At 37.5% G+C, this 14367-nt stretch overlaps 3 protein-coding genes across 10 annotated transcripts; 2 read left to right on the forward strand and 1 right to left on the reverse strand.

Annotated features, from left to right (window-relative positions):
- Window positions 1-2266: 2266 nt before the first annotated feature.
- On the forward strand, window positions 2267-5714 carry LOC125063380 (NKAP family protein CG6066). 2 transcript variants are annotated; one of them, XM_047669796.1, is made up of 3 exons: window positions 2267-2809; window positions 4656-4797; window positions 4938-5714. In XM_047669796.1, exons 1-3 carry the CDS (start codon window positions 2584-2586, stop codon window positions 5551-5553), a joined length of 984 nt encoding a protein of 327 aa, XP_047525752.1. In that variant the 5' UTR covers window positions 2267-2583; the 3' UTR covers window positions 5554-5714. The 2 variants fall into 2 exon arrangements, with proteins under 2 accessions (XP_047525752.1, XP_047525751.1); XM_047669795.1 differs by having other exon boundaries at window positions 2278-2812.
- Window positions 5706-11693, reverse strand: LOC125063378 (GA-binding protein subunit beta-2). 7 transcript variants are annotated; one of them, XM_047669794.1, is made up of 7 exons: window positions 11001-11314; window positions 7482-7557; window positions 6686-7205; window positions 6503-6556; window positions 6274-6341; window positions 6097-6202; window positions 5706-6026 (listed from the first exon to the last, which is right to left on the reverse strand). In XM_047669794.1, the coding sequence occupies exons 2-7, from the start codon at window positions 7521-7523 to the stop codon at window positions 5761-5763; spliced, it is 1056 nt and encodes a 351-aa protein (XP_047525750.1). In that variant the 5' UTR covers window positions 7524-7557; window positions 11001-11314; the 3' UTR covers window positions 5706-5760. The 7 variants fall into 7 exon arrangements, with proteins under 7 accessions (XP_047525750.1, XP_047525746.1, XP_047525749.1 ...); XM_047669790.1 differs by lacking the exon at window positions 11001-11314 and adding an exon at window positions 11542-11693 and having other exon boundaries at window positions 5706-6202; XM_047669793.1 differs by lacking the exon at window positions 11001-11314 and adding an exon at window positions 11321-11514 and having other exon boundaries at window positions 5706-6202.
- Window positions 11694-12889: 1196 nt separating this feature from the next.
- On the forward strand, window positions 12890-14238 carry LOC125063376 (transmembrane protein 138-like). The gene is made up of 4 exons (XM_047669784.1): window positions 12890-13226; window positions 13308-13380; window positions 13466-13637; window positions 13729-14238. The coding sequence occupies exons 1-4, from the start codon at window positions 13099-13101 to the stop codon at window positions 13833-13835; spliced, it is 480 nt and encodes a 159-aa protein (XP_047525740.1). The 5' UTR covers window positions 12890-13098; the 3' UTR covers window positions 13836-14238.
- Window positions 14239-14367: the final 129 nt, after the last annotated feature.

The following is a 14367-nucleotide window of genomic DNA, read 5'->3' on the forward strand; positions in this document are numbered from 1 at the left end:
GATTGGTGGTTACGCGTAGTATCTTTCGACACGACCATTGAGATATCGTCCGCTTACAGAATGCATTTATGTTTAAGGTTTAAAGAACTTTATTTCTCATTACAAAAATTATTTTTTTATTTACATGAGAAATTTAATATTAAGTATATACGAACGAGATACACGTCGCCATCAGCTAGCCCAATTTTAGTCTAATGGGCTCATTCTGATGTGTATCTTTAATGCCCTTTTGAACTGATCAATCACGCTAATGTTACGAACCTTAGAAGTTAGGCGGCAACTGATTAAACAATTGCACACCCTCATACCTAATAGATCTCTTTAAATAATTTGTGCGCGGCTTTGGCAAGATAAGCAAACTCGCTCGACGAGTATTGCGTGTCGTGGTGTATTTGATTTTATTAAATGACTAGCTGACCTGGCTAACTTCGTTCCGCCCTACATCCTTATAATATCGTTGTTACTTTAATTTAACTTATTTTAGGATTTCATTAATGTTAAGTATTACATTAATACAACTTTTTTGCAAATACAGAAATGTTTTATTGCTTGCCATTCCGAAAGAAGAATTCAGTTTTACACATTAGGCATCTTCTCTCTAGCGTCAATATGGCGATACTGCATGTTAAGCATTTTCTGATATCCAACATCTTTTGATCAGTATCAAAGCATGGTTATGCATCTCCTCATTCACCTCAAGATCGGAATTTCTTAAACTGACACGAATTCGACGTAAAATGATGCGTAGTTTTGTCAACAGATGGCACCATATGGTTTTTGATAACTTATCCGATATTTTATTGCTTATTCTGCTATTCGGGACGGAAACAAATCCAACAAATCAAAAACCATGGCAATCGGTCCAGCCGTTCTCGAGTTATAGGTGTTGTAACAAACACGACTTTCTTTTATATATATAGATAAGTTACTATGTAGAGAGTTAAAAAAGTTTATGTACTAACCAAATTCGGTAAATCATTAATGTACAGAAGAAACAGCAATGGTCCCAGTGTGCTCCCTTGAGGAACGCCTTTAATGCAATCTATAGCCACAGACTTGTATCTTCTTTCAAATGTTTAGGAGACGAAGTATGTCATATTTATTTGGCATATGACCTGACACAAATGGCATGCAATAAAGGCCGGCAACGCACTCTCGAGCCCTCTGGCATTTAGAGTGTCCATGGGCGGCGGTATCACTTAACATCAGGTGAGCCTCCTGCCCGTTTGCCCCCCGTTCTATAAAAAATCAAAAGCATGGGCGGAAGCGGCGACATCTCGCCAATAACATAAAAAAGCATATAACTTTGCCTCCAGGTCCTTCAACCAGGAAATTTCTAAAGCAAAGTCAGAGCACATTGCCCGATTTGGCGAGATTCGCCCACCTCCCTTCGGGGACACAAGCCTTCTGGTCTCTCGCTAAAGTTGTCCAAGGGATTTTTTGTCACCACTGCACAGGGAGGATGACTCGCTGACACACACCGCGAACGAGAAGGCCTTTTGGTCCTTCTTCTTCGCATCCAACTCGACTTTGGATGACCGAGAGAGATCACCCCCGAACATTTCGCGGTGTGATTCTTCGTCGCCAGAAATCGTATTCTGGCATCCTCAAAGCACTATCTTCCTTGGACATTCATAAGTCGAGCGGGACTGATGGCATCCCCCCAATTGTGCTGAGTACTTACTGCTCCTGAGTTGCCTCCGGTCCTGACGCACCTTTTCCGGTACCTGTAGTCACTCGGCAATGTCCTGAAGTGCTGAAAGACCACTTCAATAAATCCGATCCCTAAAAAAGTCGATCGCTTCAATATAATAGAATCCATTATTAATGGCCAGCTCCTAAGGCATCTAAGGGAGGCGCTGGCAGTAAGTTGGGACATAGCGAAAGATTACGATCGGATATCAGCAGCAGGGGATACTTTTTACACTGGCCGTGTAGGTATTTCCGGGCCGTTGTCGATGAGTACCGAAACAAAGTGTCTGATGTCGAAACTCTGCTACGTGGAGTCTCAGAGTGGGGTAGACTAAATCTAGTCCAATTTTACACCAAGAAGACACAAGTTTGTGAAAGAAAAAATTATCAGAAGTAAGATATGTTTCTTAAAACAAACGATTAATTTACCGAGAATGTCGCATCTCTTATAACCAATAGAAAAGTAGAAAATGGCGGATTGTTTACAAATTTCAATACATTTCACAAAACTTTAAAAAAAAAAATTAAAATACTTAGACGCATTTCCGGCAGCAAAAATCCCTAGGAAGTGTTCCAATCAAGGTGCCCTGAGACTCCTGCATAATCAGTATCATCAGATTCGGGCGACCGATTTTAGGGTCCAACCCAATATCGTCAATTGTATTTGTCGGCTGTCAGCTGTCCTTTCTTTCTTACCAAGCACCAACTACCAACATAGTATCTGTGCCGTGGTATTTACAAAGCAAAGATTTTGAATAACTTACGATTATGTATAAAATCTTTTTTTTTAAAACTGTAAACAATAATAATCGAGACGTGCGTCGGGCGTCGTTATAACATAAAATTGTTTCACTGAGGCATTGTAATCTCAACTCATAATACAATCGAGGAATGGGTGGTGGTCGTGAGCGAAGTAGAAATGGTAGCATAGAAAGAAAAAGAAGTAGAAGTCGGGAACGCCATCGCAGTCCATTACATAAAGAAACAAAAGCAAGTAACAGAAGCCGAGAGGATAATAGAAACAGACCTGATCGTAACCGAGATCGAGATGGAAGCAGAGATCGAAAAAGAGGAAGAAGCTCGTTCCGTGTGGGTGAAAGTGGAGGTCTTGGGAGTGGTGGTATGGCTTCTTATTTGATATAGAGATTAATTTTATCTGAATTTAATGTGGGTTATTAAAAAATCATTCGTTCCTAAAATAGTTAACTAGGTATATTATGCAATTAAATGCAAGAAATATTCTGTAATAAGTCAGGACAGTCAATTAAATCGTTGCAATAAGCGTGTAAATACATAAGGTCGTATTGTTTACGACTACATTCTAATGATTCAATACCAAAGTAGTTGCAGGAATCTATATAGCTACTATACTTTTGGAAATCCTTAAAACTTAAGAAACTTTATTTGAATGTTCTCTATTGCTTCAATGTATTTCGTGTAGATTGGGGACCAAACAGTGCATGCATATTCTAGTATGCTCCTAACAGGCATTTTATACATTTTATATTCTTAAAAGATTTGCATACTCGTTTGACAAAGCCAAGTTGTTTATATGCTTTTTCTGTTATATTATCTATATGTTCTGAGAAAGACATCTTATCATCTAGTAGTATCCCCAAGTCTCCAACCAAATTCACCTGCTTAATTGTTGTATCTCTTATTTTATAACAAAATTGAATTTTCTTATGTTTGCGAGTTAAAGTGATTTTACTACATTTTCCAATATTTAAGGATAGTTTATTTTTTTGTAGTAAATTTCCGATCTACTAAGATCCTGTTGAAGTTGAACACTTACGTGGTTTAATTAACTAGTCAAGGGTTTTGAAGGTCTAACTCTAGCATTTTTATAATAATTTTGTTTTAAAAGTAGTAGTTTTAATACTACTAACTTATTAGTTTACATGACATGACTTACACTTTGAAGAAATCAATCAACATGCTTGCCTTGTTTTACTTTAGTGCAAAGACTCTTAATGCAAAGATATAAATGGGTTATGGATGTTATTTGCGCTGTGTAAAATTATACCAAATTATATGAAAAGAAATTATTTACACGTCTAAACAATATTTATTTTGCACAAAACTTTACTAAAATATACCATTGCTCATGGAGAAAACCAATAATAACCGACAGCTGCCAAGATACAATAACCTATCAGAAAACATGAATGATATAATTCCAAATTTAATTAACTCCTTACCAGAATCATTAGATGAAAAGCCAACTAACAAAAATATCAAATATAATCTTTAAACTACTACTATTTGATGAAACTAAAAAATAATTCTTAATTTTTGTACAGTAATTTTTCTTTACCTATGTGTACAATCATAAAGTCACCTAAATCCTGTCAATAACTGGTTCCTACTGTCGCACTTTGTACCTAAGGCTTTTAGATTGTAAACCAAGTATCATGGCCTGTTTGATGTTGTGTTTTCTAGCTATTTTTATTAATTTAATTTATATCAATTAATAATTTATATAAATTAATAATTTATACATGTAGTTAATAAAATGTTTCATGAATAATAGCTATAAAAAAATTAACCAGCTAGCAGTATATAAAAATAATATTATATACTTGTACATTGTACTTTGAATAATATAGGGTGTTCTTATTCTTATATATTCAAGACTAATATAGATAATAGTATAACTCAACAAAACATAAATATTAATGTTTTTTAAGATGAGCAATCTACCCTCAAGGCACAATCATTAGAATGAGCACACACTTCTTAGTTCTGAAACTCCTGTAGCAATGGATATTACATACTATGTGTGCATTTAACAGTTCTTTGGTATGTACGTAAAGAACACATGAGTGCAGTATTTACAGAGAGCTGATCTTAGACTTACTGACACAAATGTAGAAATCTTAATCACTAGATTATATTCAAAGTTTACCTTATTTAGATGACCAACAAGAATTAAGGACTTAGTAGTTATTTAAAACTTCTAGGGCTAGGCGGTGGAGGTCCGGCTGCTAGAGGTCGGTACAAACCTCAAGAAGAAGAGTTTCTGGATGCACGGAGAGAAGAAAGGGAGAGAATTGGTGAAGTTGGGGTTTCCTCTATTTGGGGCAAGTCACCGTTGAGGCCTGAGTGAGTCATCTTTATAATTATTTCGTATTCTTAATTGATACCGCTTTTCATTATGAATACATTATTAGTAGGCCTAAAAATATATTTATCTGTTGTTCCTTTTGAATTAGGTAATTTATTATAAACATTTTCGTTTACAGTTCTGAAGAAGAACCGGATTCAAACGCGTCCGAAACGAGTAAGGAGAAAAAAAAAAGCAAAAAGTCAAGCAAAGGGACAAAAGAGAAGTTGAAAAAATTGAAGAAAAAGTTAAAGAAGGTGAAGAAAGCCCGTAAGAAAGCCAAAAAGAAACGAAGAAGCTCGAGGAGCGAAGATTCCAGCGCCGACGAGCGAGAGGTGTGGGTGGAGAAAGGCAAAGAGGCGGAGGCCAGGGCGGGCGTGGGCGACGAGGTCATCGGCCCCGCGCCCCGTTCCGGCCCGCAGCTCGGCCACAAGGACTTCGGCCGGGCGCTCCTGCCGGGCGAGGGCGCCGCCATGGCCGCCTTCGTCGCCGAGGGCAAGCGCATCCCGCGCCGAGGCGAGATCGGCCTCACGTCGGACGAGATCGCCTCCTACGAGTCCGTCGGCTACGTCATGAGCGGCAGCAGGCACCGGAGGATGGAAGCGGTGCGAATCCGCAAGGAGAACCAGATCTACTCGGCGGACGAGAAGCGCGCGTTGGCCGCGTTCAGCAAAGAAGAGCGAGCCAAGAGGGAGAACCACATTCTGGCGCAGTTCCGAGAGGTGCTGCAGGCCAGGCAACGGTCGCATCACTGACCTCCGCGCTCGTCTTTCGTTCTTAATATTTATTGTTCACATAAATATATATTAATGGAAAAACGGTACATTTCGACGCATTTAGGCTTTCGACTGCGCTCTCACCGTCCGGAAAGAACGAACTCGAGTCTAATGTAAATAAAAGATAAAACTTTTAAAAAGAGTTTAATTAAAACTTAACAGGACGCCGGTTCAGGTATCTAACGACTAGTCCGCGGTCCGACTCGTGCCCTCCAAGGCGGCCAGTCGGCGCTGGGCGGCGGCCAGTTGGTCCGTGAGCGCCGCCAGCGCCGCCCTCACCGCCGCCAGCTCCCTCCTCGCCCCGCAGCCCGCCCCGCACCCCGCCGCCTCCTCCTCCCGCGACTCCCGCCGCTGCGGCGCCACGGCCACGAGGCGCGTGAGGTTGTTTCTGTTTAGGACTATCTTGAGAGGCCTCGCGCCCCCGCTCTCCTTCAGCAGCAGCTTGCCCGCGTCTGCCCTCGGGCTTTCGTTTAGTTTTAAATAACAATAATCGTTTTAAAAGACAACAGAGTAGAGGGTTACCGGACAGGCCGACGGTGCGTCCGCTCTGCAGGGCCGTGAGCAGCGTACTACCGGTGTCGGCGGGCAGCAGCGTGATTCCGTGCCGCCGCAACAGCGCCGCCGCCGCCTGAGCACACATCTCTCTATCAATATACATCACTCGATTCGACAATTGATAACACTTAGAGTCAAACTTTCCTTATTTTTCATCTCCGTCCCGGACGGCTTGTCCTCTTGTGTTTTTGCTGGTGATTTCGTTTCTGGTCCTGTCGAGTAGATAAAGTTTGGTTAGACATTTCACATGTAGTTTAATGCTACCCATTTCACCACCTGACATTAAGTCAATTAAGTTAATTTTTTTAAGCCTTTAAAGAACATCGCTTACAGTCATTTTAAATTACAAATAATTATAAAGTAACGAACGTACCGGGCGTTTCCTTGGTGACTTCGGGTGATGGCTTCTTTTCTTGCCCCAACTGATCTGAAATTTATCGGTGTCTTTATATTAAAACATGTTTATCTTAAATTGTTAAACAATATCATATTAAATAGTGAACAAAATATCTACATCAGATAATAATAAAAATAGGAGTGATGGATTGAACGGTACCCGTGGCGGCGTCGAGCTCGGCGCGAGCCAGCAGCGCCACGAGCGCCCGGTGTCCGCGGCGCAGCGCCAAGTCCTTAGGCCGCTGACGAAACTTGCAACGCAGAGACGAGTCGGCGCCGGCTCGCAGCAGCGCGAGCGCCGCCCCCTCGTGGCCTCGAGCGGCGGCCCAGTGCAGCGGCGTCATGCGCAGCATATCGCGGCAGTCGGGCGGCGCGCCGTGCGCCAGCAGCAGCGAAACGACACGCTCGTGGCCGGCGTGTGCGGCCAGGTGCAGCGGCGTGCGCTCCACTTTAGTGCGCGCGTCTCGGCTCACGCCGGCGCGCAGGAGCACGGCGCAGGTGTCGGCGTGGTCGTTGGCGGCGGCGAGGTGCAGGGCCGACGTGCCCAGCCAGTCTGTGGTGAAGGGCGCGCCGGCCGCCATTAGTTCCAAGACGAGAGCCGTGTCTCCCGCGCGAGCCGCCAGCAACAGCTGGCGCCCGAGCTCGACTCCGCCCGCGACCACCCCTGCTCGTCCTCCACCCTGTTTCATTATCGGATACTAAATGTTGATTTTCTTATCATGCTGAAAAGGTATACTTAAAAACACATCATATTTTATGAAAAAATCGACGTTACATATTTAAAAAAAGGTTAATATTCATTTGCAAACACAATTAATGAAGAGAAATTATCTCTACACTTTCTCATAATATGTATTCTACAGTGTGATAAATCAAGATGTTTAAAAACAGCCCTTAATTCTCAAATGGTATTAAGAGAACGCTTAAATTAAACATTAAATGAATTTATTACTTACAGTAAGCTGAACCACATCTTCAGAACATAGCTCTGAACTCATCTTGTACTAAACGGCATGCTCTACTGTTGATTCTCTGGAAAAACCACTAACTAGTTAAATTTTTTGCAATTGCAAAATCCATGACAAAAATGAGTTGCAATTCATCACTAACATTGTTGTATATAATTATTAAATATATATATTACATAAAAGACTAACAATCAAATTAAAATAAATAAAAAACATATGTTTATTATGGTGTTTAATACACATATGAAAAAGAAAAACAGAATGTGGACCTGGTTGTCACCCGATGGAAAATCAAAAAACCAAATTGACTTTATACTGACCAACAAACATAAATTCTTTCCAAGCATAAATGTCATCAATAACCTAAATTTTAACACCAACCACCGCATGGTCAGAGCTGAGTTTAACTCATCCGAACCCAAGAACCCCAGACCAAAAATAAGTCGGGAAAATATAAAAATTAACAAACATCTGATAGGAGAAATAGCCAACTCACTAAACTCGAAACTTAAGACTACAAATATGAAACAAAAGACGCCGACACACAGGAGAAATACAATTGGTTGGAAAATAAAATTGCAACCACTACTAAAGAACATAGCAAAAGGAAAGAGAACCTATACAACAGGATGACAGAAAAAACCGTCAACCTCCTTAACCAAAGAGCAGTTCTAATAAGTGCGAAAAATACTGGTAAAAATAGAAAAGAAATTGCAAGAATTAGTAAAGAAAACATTAGGAAAGACAGGAGACAACATCGTATGGAAACAATAGAGAGACATATTAGACAGACAGGAGGAATAAAGAAGGCGTACAAAGAATTAACTAACAAGAAAGAATGGATTGTTAAGATGGAAGATAGAAGAGGAGCGAAGAAAATTGGTAGACAAGAAATACTCAAGATCGCTACTGACTACTACACCGAACTATACAAAAATAACACAAATAAAAGAGAAATAGACTTACCAGAGTACGAAACGGTACCTTACATCATGCAGGAAGAAACTGAAAAAGCTATTGACACACAGAAAAACTATAAAACTCCAGGGCCAGATGGCATAAGCAATGAAATACTAAAGCAAACGAAAGTAGCAGTGGCACCGATACTTACAGAAATTTTCAACTACGTGATCAACACTGAAATCATCCCAAAACAGTGGACTGAATCCATCATAATCCTTATATTCAAGAAAGGGAATCACTGCGATATTGGAAACTATAGACCCATCAGTCTAATGTCTAACATTTACAAGATTTTTGCAAAGATTATTTTGGATAGAATAGGAAGGAAATTAGATGAGCAACAACCCATTGAACAGGCAGGATTCCGTAAAGATTTCTCGGTGCTAGACCACATCCACACTGTAAGACAAATTAGAGAAAAATACAATGAGTACCAGCTTGTATACTACATAGCTTTTATTGATTACAGTAAGGCTTTCGATTCTTTGATACACTCAAAAATCTGGGAAGCCTTAAGAATTATAAAAAATATTTATAAACACAGTTCGGCTTGTATCCGCCTAGAAAAAGAAGGAAATAAATTTCAAATACAAAAAGGCGTGAGACAGGGTGACCCCCTTTCACCAACACTCTTTCTGGCCGTAATAGAAATGATCTTCAGGAATCTGGAATGGAGAGACATGGGCATAACTATTAATGGCCGCGCGCTAACGCACCTACGATTCGCTGATGATATCGTATTATTTGCAAAAACACCAGTTGATCTAAGCAAGATGATAAATGATCTAGCATCGGAAAGTGCAAAGGCCGGATTGAAGCTAAACCCGGAAAAAACAAAAATCATGACCAATGGCAACAAAGACCCTGTAATAGTGGAACAGAACCAAATCCCCTACGTGGAAGAATATTTATACCTCGGTCAACTGATGTCTCCAGACGACAACGGAAACACATATTTAACACATGCATCCTGCCAGTGCTGGCTTACGGGAGCGAAACATGGGCTTTAACAAAAAACGTAACAAATAAACTCTCCGTATGTCAACATGCCATGGAAAGGAGCATGACTGGGATCAAAAGAAAAGACAAAGTAAGGAGTAGCAACATCAGAGGAAAGACTAAGGTACAGGACATAACTTTGAAAATAAGAAGACAAAGGTGGAAATGGGCAGGCCACATGATCAGGGGAAAGGACAAATGGAGTAAAATAATCACACAATGTACCAGAGATGGAAAGAGAAAGAGAGGTAGACCACAAAAAAGGTGGGACGATGACATTATACAAGTCGCGGGAACAACATGGGGTAGAGTGGCCATAGAAAGGCCAGAATGGAGAAGGTTGGAGGAGGCCTTTGCCATCTGGCAAACGGACACCCAAAAGTGGAAGAAAAGTACAATATACGAAAAATAAAGAAAAATACTGGCATGTCCGAATAGAGGCTATAATAATGTTTATTATGGAACATAAGATACAGGTATCACTTATTCCACGTCATTAAATTTGAATCTGTAGGCATCCATCCCTACTCATCAGCGAAGAAGACAGAGGGTGTAGGCTGAGAGAAAAAGTTGGTGTCAAAAACTCTTGGTACTCTTTTAAAATAGCAAATCACCAAACAACACTTATTTTAAAACAAATATGACAAATTAATTTGAAGTGGCCTGTCTAACACTAGTCTCAGGCCCTTTCATCGACTAGATAATAGTTAACTTTACAGTAAGCCTTTTTACACTGCTTTTAGTTAATACATTTCTTAAATTAATTAAAAGGCAGAGATAAAAGAGCCTCTGGGATTTTATTAAAGAAGAGTATCCCTTTTCCCAAAAACGAGTTACTAACTTTAGGTAGGCTAGTACGGGGAAATTGCAGCCTGCATTTGTTCCCAGTATTAACATTATTGGTATGTTCACTTCTATTAAACTTATCACTATTTTTATATACATACAAAACATTTTCATAAATATATTGCGAGGGAAAAGTAAGTATATTAATTTCCTTGAATTTATCTCTCAGAGATTCCCTACATTTTAAATTACAGATTGCACAAATAGCCCTCTTCTGCAGGATGAAAATAGTTTCGACATCAGCAGCATGACTCCATAATAATAAGTCATTAAGCTGTGAAAGTAACTAAACTAAACAAGTATCGAGATCAGTTAGCGAGGGAATTTTTTTAACCGCATTAGCTGCAGAACTATGTCTCTTCGCCAATCCGTTAATACGATGGGACCACTGAAGTTTTCAATCCATGGTGATTCCAAGTATAGTTGTATCATCCAGATTCAATTCCTCATCATATATAATTGGTCTATTATCCATAACCCTTGCAATTTTTGCTCAAAATTTCATGCTTTCGTTTTAGTTTACGTTAAATCTACATTGTTAACTAAAATGAAAAATCTACAAAACAAACATCGCTAAACAGGATATGGATATCGAGCTTTTTAATGTGTATAATATACTTCCTTTTCCTGTCGACGACGGAAGTTATTTATCATGACTACCTATGATGTTATTTAAAATTGGATCAAGTTATTACTTACTAAACGTAGATATGCACAATATTTTATTTGGGTTGGAAGATGCTTTAAAGTAGTTTATTTACTATATTTTTATAAACATCTAAATGTGTCACAGTTTAATGTTTTGATAGCTTATTTAGATTATATTCCAAATAAAACGTTTATCTGTGGCCTTTTTGTACCGTAGTCATAAAAAAGTAGTAATTTTAGTTTTTAATAAAATTTGCAAAAGTGAGACAACAAAAACTGTATAAAAACTATTAGATTAAGTTAATTTTTCTCCTTTGTCAACCTCAGCTCAACAAAACACTTAAACATCCACAAGCAATATTATGATTTACCAAGTGCTGTGGACTGGTAATTTTTCAGCATAACAAGTTATAGCATGCACAGTCACTTATTACTTCTTTATTTATTGCACTTTATTGTCTATATATTAAAAATAAATACATTGCTCACATTGTCACATGTGAAAAAAAGGTAAAATGAAACTTTCTTTCGAGTTTATTATTATCATAAATTTCTAAACTAGTATAATTCTATTTAATAACTGAAAACTTACATTGATCTTCTATGTATCTTATTCAGCATATTCTTCTATCTGCTTAGTTTGTATTTGCATACTGTGGAAGCCAGTCATGAGTCAATCAAATTTGATGTTCGCATATATTGGTTAATGTCTAACTGTGGATAATGTTCAACGGATATTAGACATCTGTGCTAATGACTTAGATGTTTTGTTTTTTTACCTCTATTAAATCTGTGGATTTACTAGGGATGTGAATGAAATGGAAAAGAATCGATAACATAAAAATCGATTTTTCTTTATTCAATTTTAATCGATTTTTGTTTAAATCTAAAATAAAATCTACATACTTTTCATATTCCAATAATAAACCTAAGATATTCATATTACCAATTTATTAGGTTAAAAGTCAAATAAAACGATATGAATAAAAAATATATTTCAAATTAAGGAATAAGAAAATCAAATATCATTATTGATAAAAATTTTCAGTACATACCGTTAAATGTTTTATTATAATAAAAATGAAATGATGAGCATCCCAACAAAATTACAACCTTATTGTCTCAAAAACTAAAATATAAATCCAATCAAAAAAAGAAAATTGCCATAAATGTCTACTACTTTATATGACTAGTTTTAAAATAAAGTAACTAAAATGATAATTAAAAAACTAAACGACTACGTTGTAGTCTCAAAAAGTAAAATATAAAACAAAGCTTTCGTAAATCTTTAAGTTTAAACAATCAAAAGACGAAAAATAATTATTGGCACTAATTTTCAGTCTCGTTTTATGTAAGAATAAAATGAAGCGATAAGTAAAAAAGCTAAAACGTATCGTCACAAAATGTTCAATATTTTACATATTATTATGATTAGAATAATTATTACCTTAAATTTTCAGGTAAGCAGTTTATAAATAATAATTTTGATAATCTCTTTCCTATAATACGGTTTCGTGATTTCCTAACCATATTTCCCGCTTTGGAAAATAATCTTTCGGATGGAGCAGAAGTGGCCATCACTGATCACACAGAGATGCTATAGAGCCAATTCGGTTAGCTTAGGAAAAGTCCCTTCAGATCTCTTCCAGACATGGAGAGGATCTACAATACGATCCAATAGCGGTGCCGCAACGTATAGGTCCAATTCGGTATTTTTGACCATTGATGGCCAAGGCCAAGGCTTTTATTTTTTCGTGATGTACGGCATGTACCTGCCATATATGCCTGCCTGCTGTCCGTTGACCGTTGTTTTTGATGAAACAGGTGGCACTGTTTATGAAAATCGATTTAAACGCGTAATTTATATAATCGATTAATATTACTATGAAAATCGATTATAAGAAAATAATAATCGATTATTTTTTAACATCCCTAGGATTTACTCCATTTCAATTTTCATAAGTTGAAAGTTCATGGAAATTTATTGTAGTACATTGATCTATGATTGTTTTTTGTTTGTAATTTACAAATTAGGCTACATAATTGTTACAATATTTTTACTGTTTTTTGTAATATTTTTTCTAAAGTATTATCGTATTGATTGTTTCTATTCGAGCAGTCGTTTATTTCTTATTAACCAGTGGACAACATGAAAGTGTCGGTGCCTAGATACTCGACATGTTTGGTGTTTCAGATGTTATTTATGTGCTGTGATTTGTTATTTAATTGTTGGAGTCTCTTTCCTAAGAGTCGTGGTGGACTTCTTCTGTTGTTCTTGTATGTAAAGTTTTTCTTTTGTCTAAGACTGTAATTTATTAAAAAATGTTCTAGAAGTAAAAAAATTATACATCTCGTTAGTTTTCAGGATTTGTGCCTTGTGTTGGCAATAACATCAATTTTGATACCATTATTCTCTACATATCTTTTTCAAGTAAGTGCTGTCTAGGCTGGATAGTACATTGCTTTTGTGTTTGTAATTGTTAATTAATTAGTAATTTTTCTTTGGTTTGATGCAGGCTGGGTTAATGGAAGTTTTGATTCGCAAATTCAGAGTGGCCGGAATTGTGATTCTAGCATATTTTTTGCTATCCATTGCTTTGCAGTCTGCATGGATCATTGAAAAGTGGGATGATACGGAATCTGTCTCAACACCCCTTGTTATGGTTTTATTTACACTTCAAAGATGCAGTAAGTAATATTTGTTATCACCATACTGTTAATAATTAGTGCATAAGTGTGGCAGTTAATTAGATTATTATACATTATATTGATGTTTCAGTGGCACCCGGCTATTACTTCTTTTATAAGCGTGCTTCACTCATGGTAAGCGACCCACGCTTCTATGAGGACGTCGACTGGTTCAACCAGAACAGGACTGAAAAGTAGACTCAAAAAACACGCCACAAAGTAACGCTAACGATGAAACATGATGTAATCATATTAACATTTATCAATTACTTTAATACTATAACTTAGCTGTAGAGGCTGCTCTCGTGCCAGGTGTTAAGAAAAACTTAAGACTGTTTACAATATTAGGCTCCAAATATGTAAAAGAATGTCATTTGTAAGGAATCTTGATAAGATATTTACTTTTAGGTAGTAGTCATATAATATAATCATAGAATCTAAGTAGTAGTACTGAACCCATCTGTATCTCTAGGTCTACATTGATCTCATTAGTATTAATCAAATCCTTTTTAAGGAATATGATTGAAAATTTTAATTCTAGTCTCGTAAGCTGATCTCAATGCTGTATTATTACTGTGTGAATAAATGTGTGTTAATGATATTGTTGGTTTTATTTATTGACATCACAGAATGCATAGTTTCAAGAGCACTAAAATCCCCAAAGCTTAACCAATTAATTTAACCTAACTTACTTAAATTAACTAACCAATCGGCTCATGTTTTAACCAAT

Source organism: Pieris napi, chromosome 3 (assembly GCF_905475465.1).
Source record: "Pieris napi chromosome 3, ilPieNapi1.2, whole genome shotgun sequence".
Lineage (NCBI taxonomy): Eukaryota > Metazoa > Arthropoda > Insecta > Lepidoptera > Pieridae > Pieris > Pieris napi.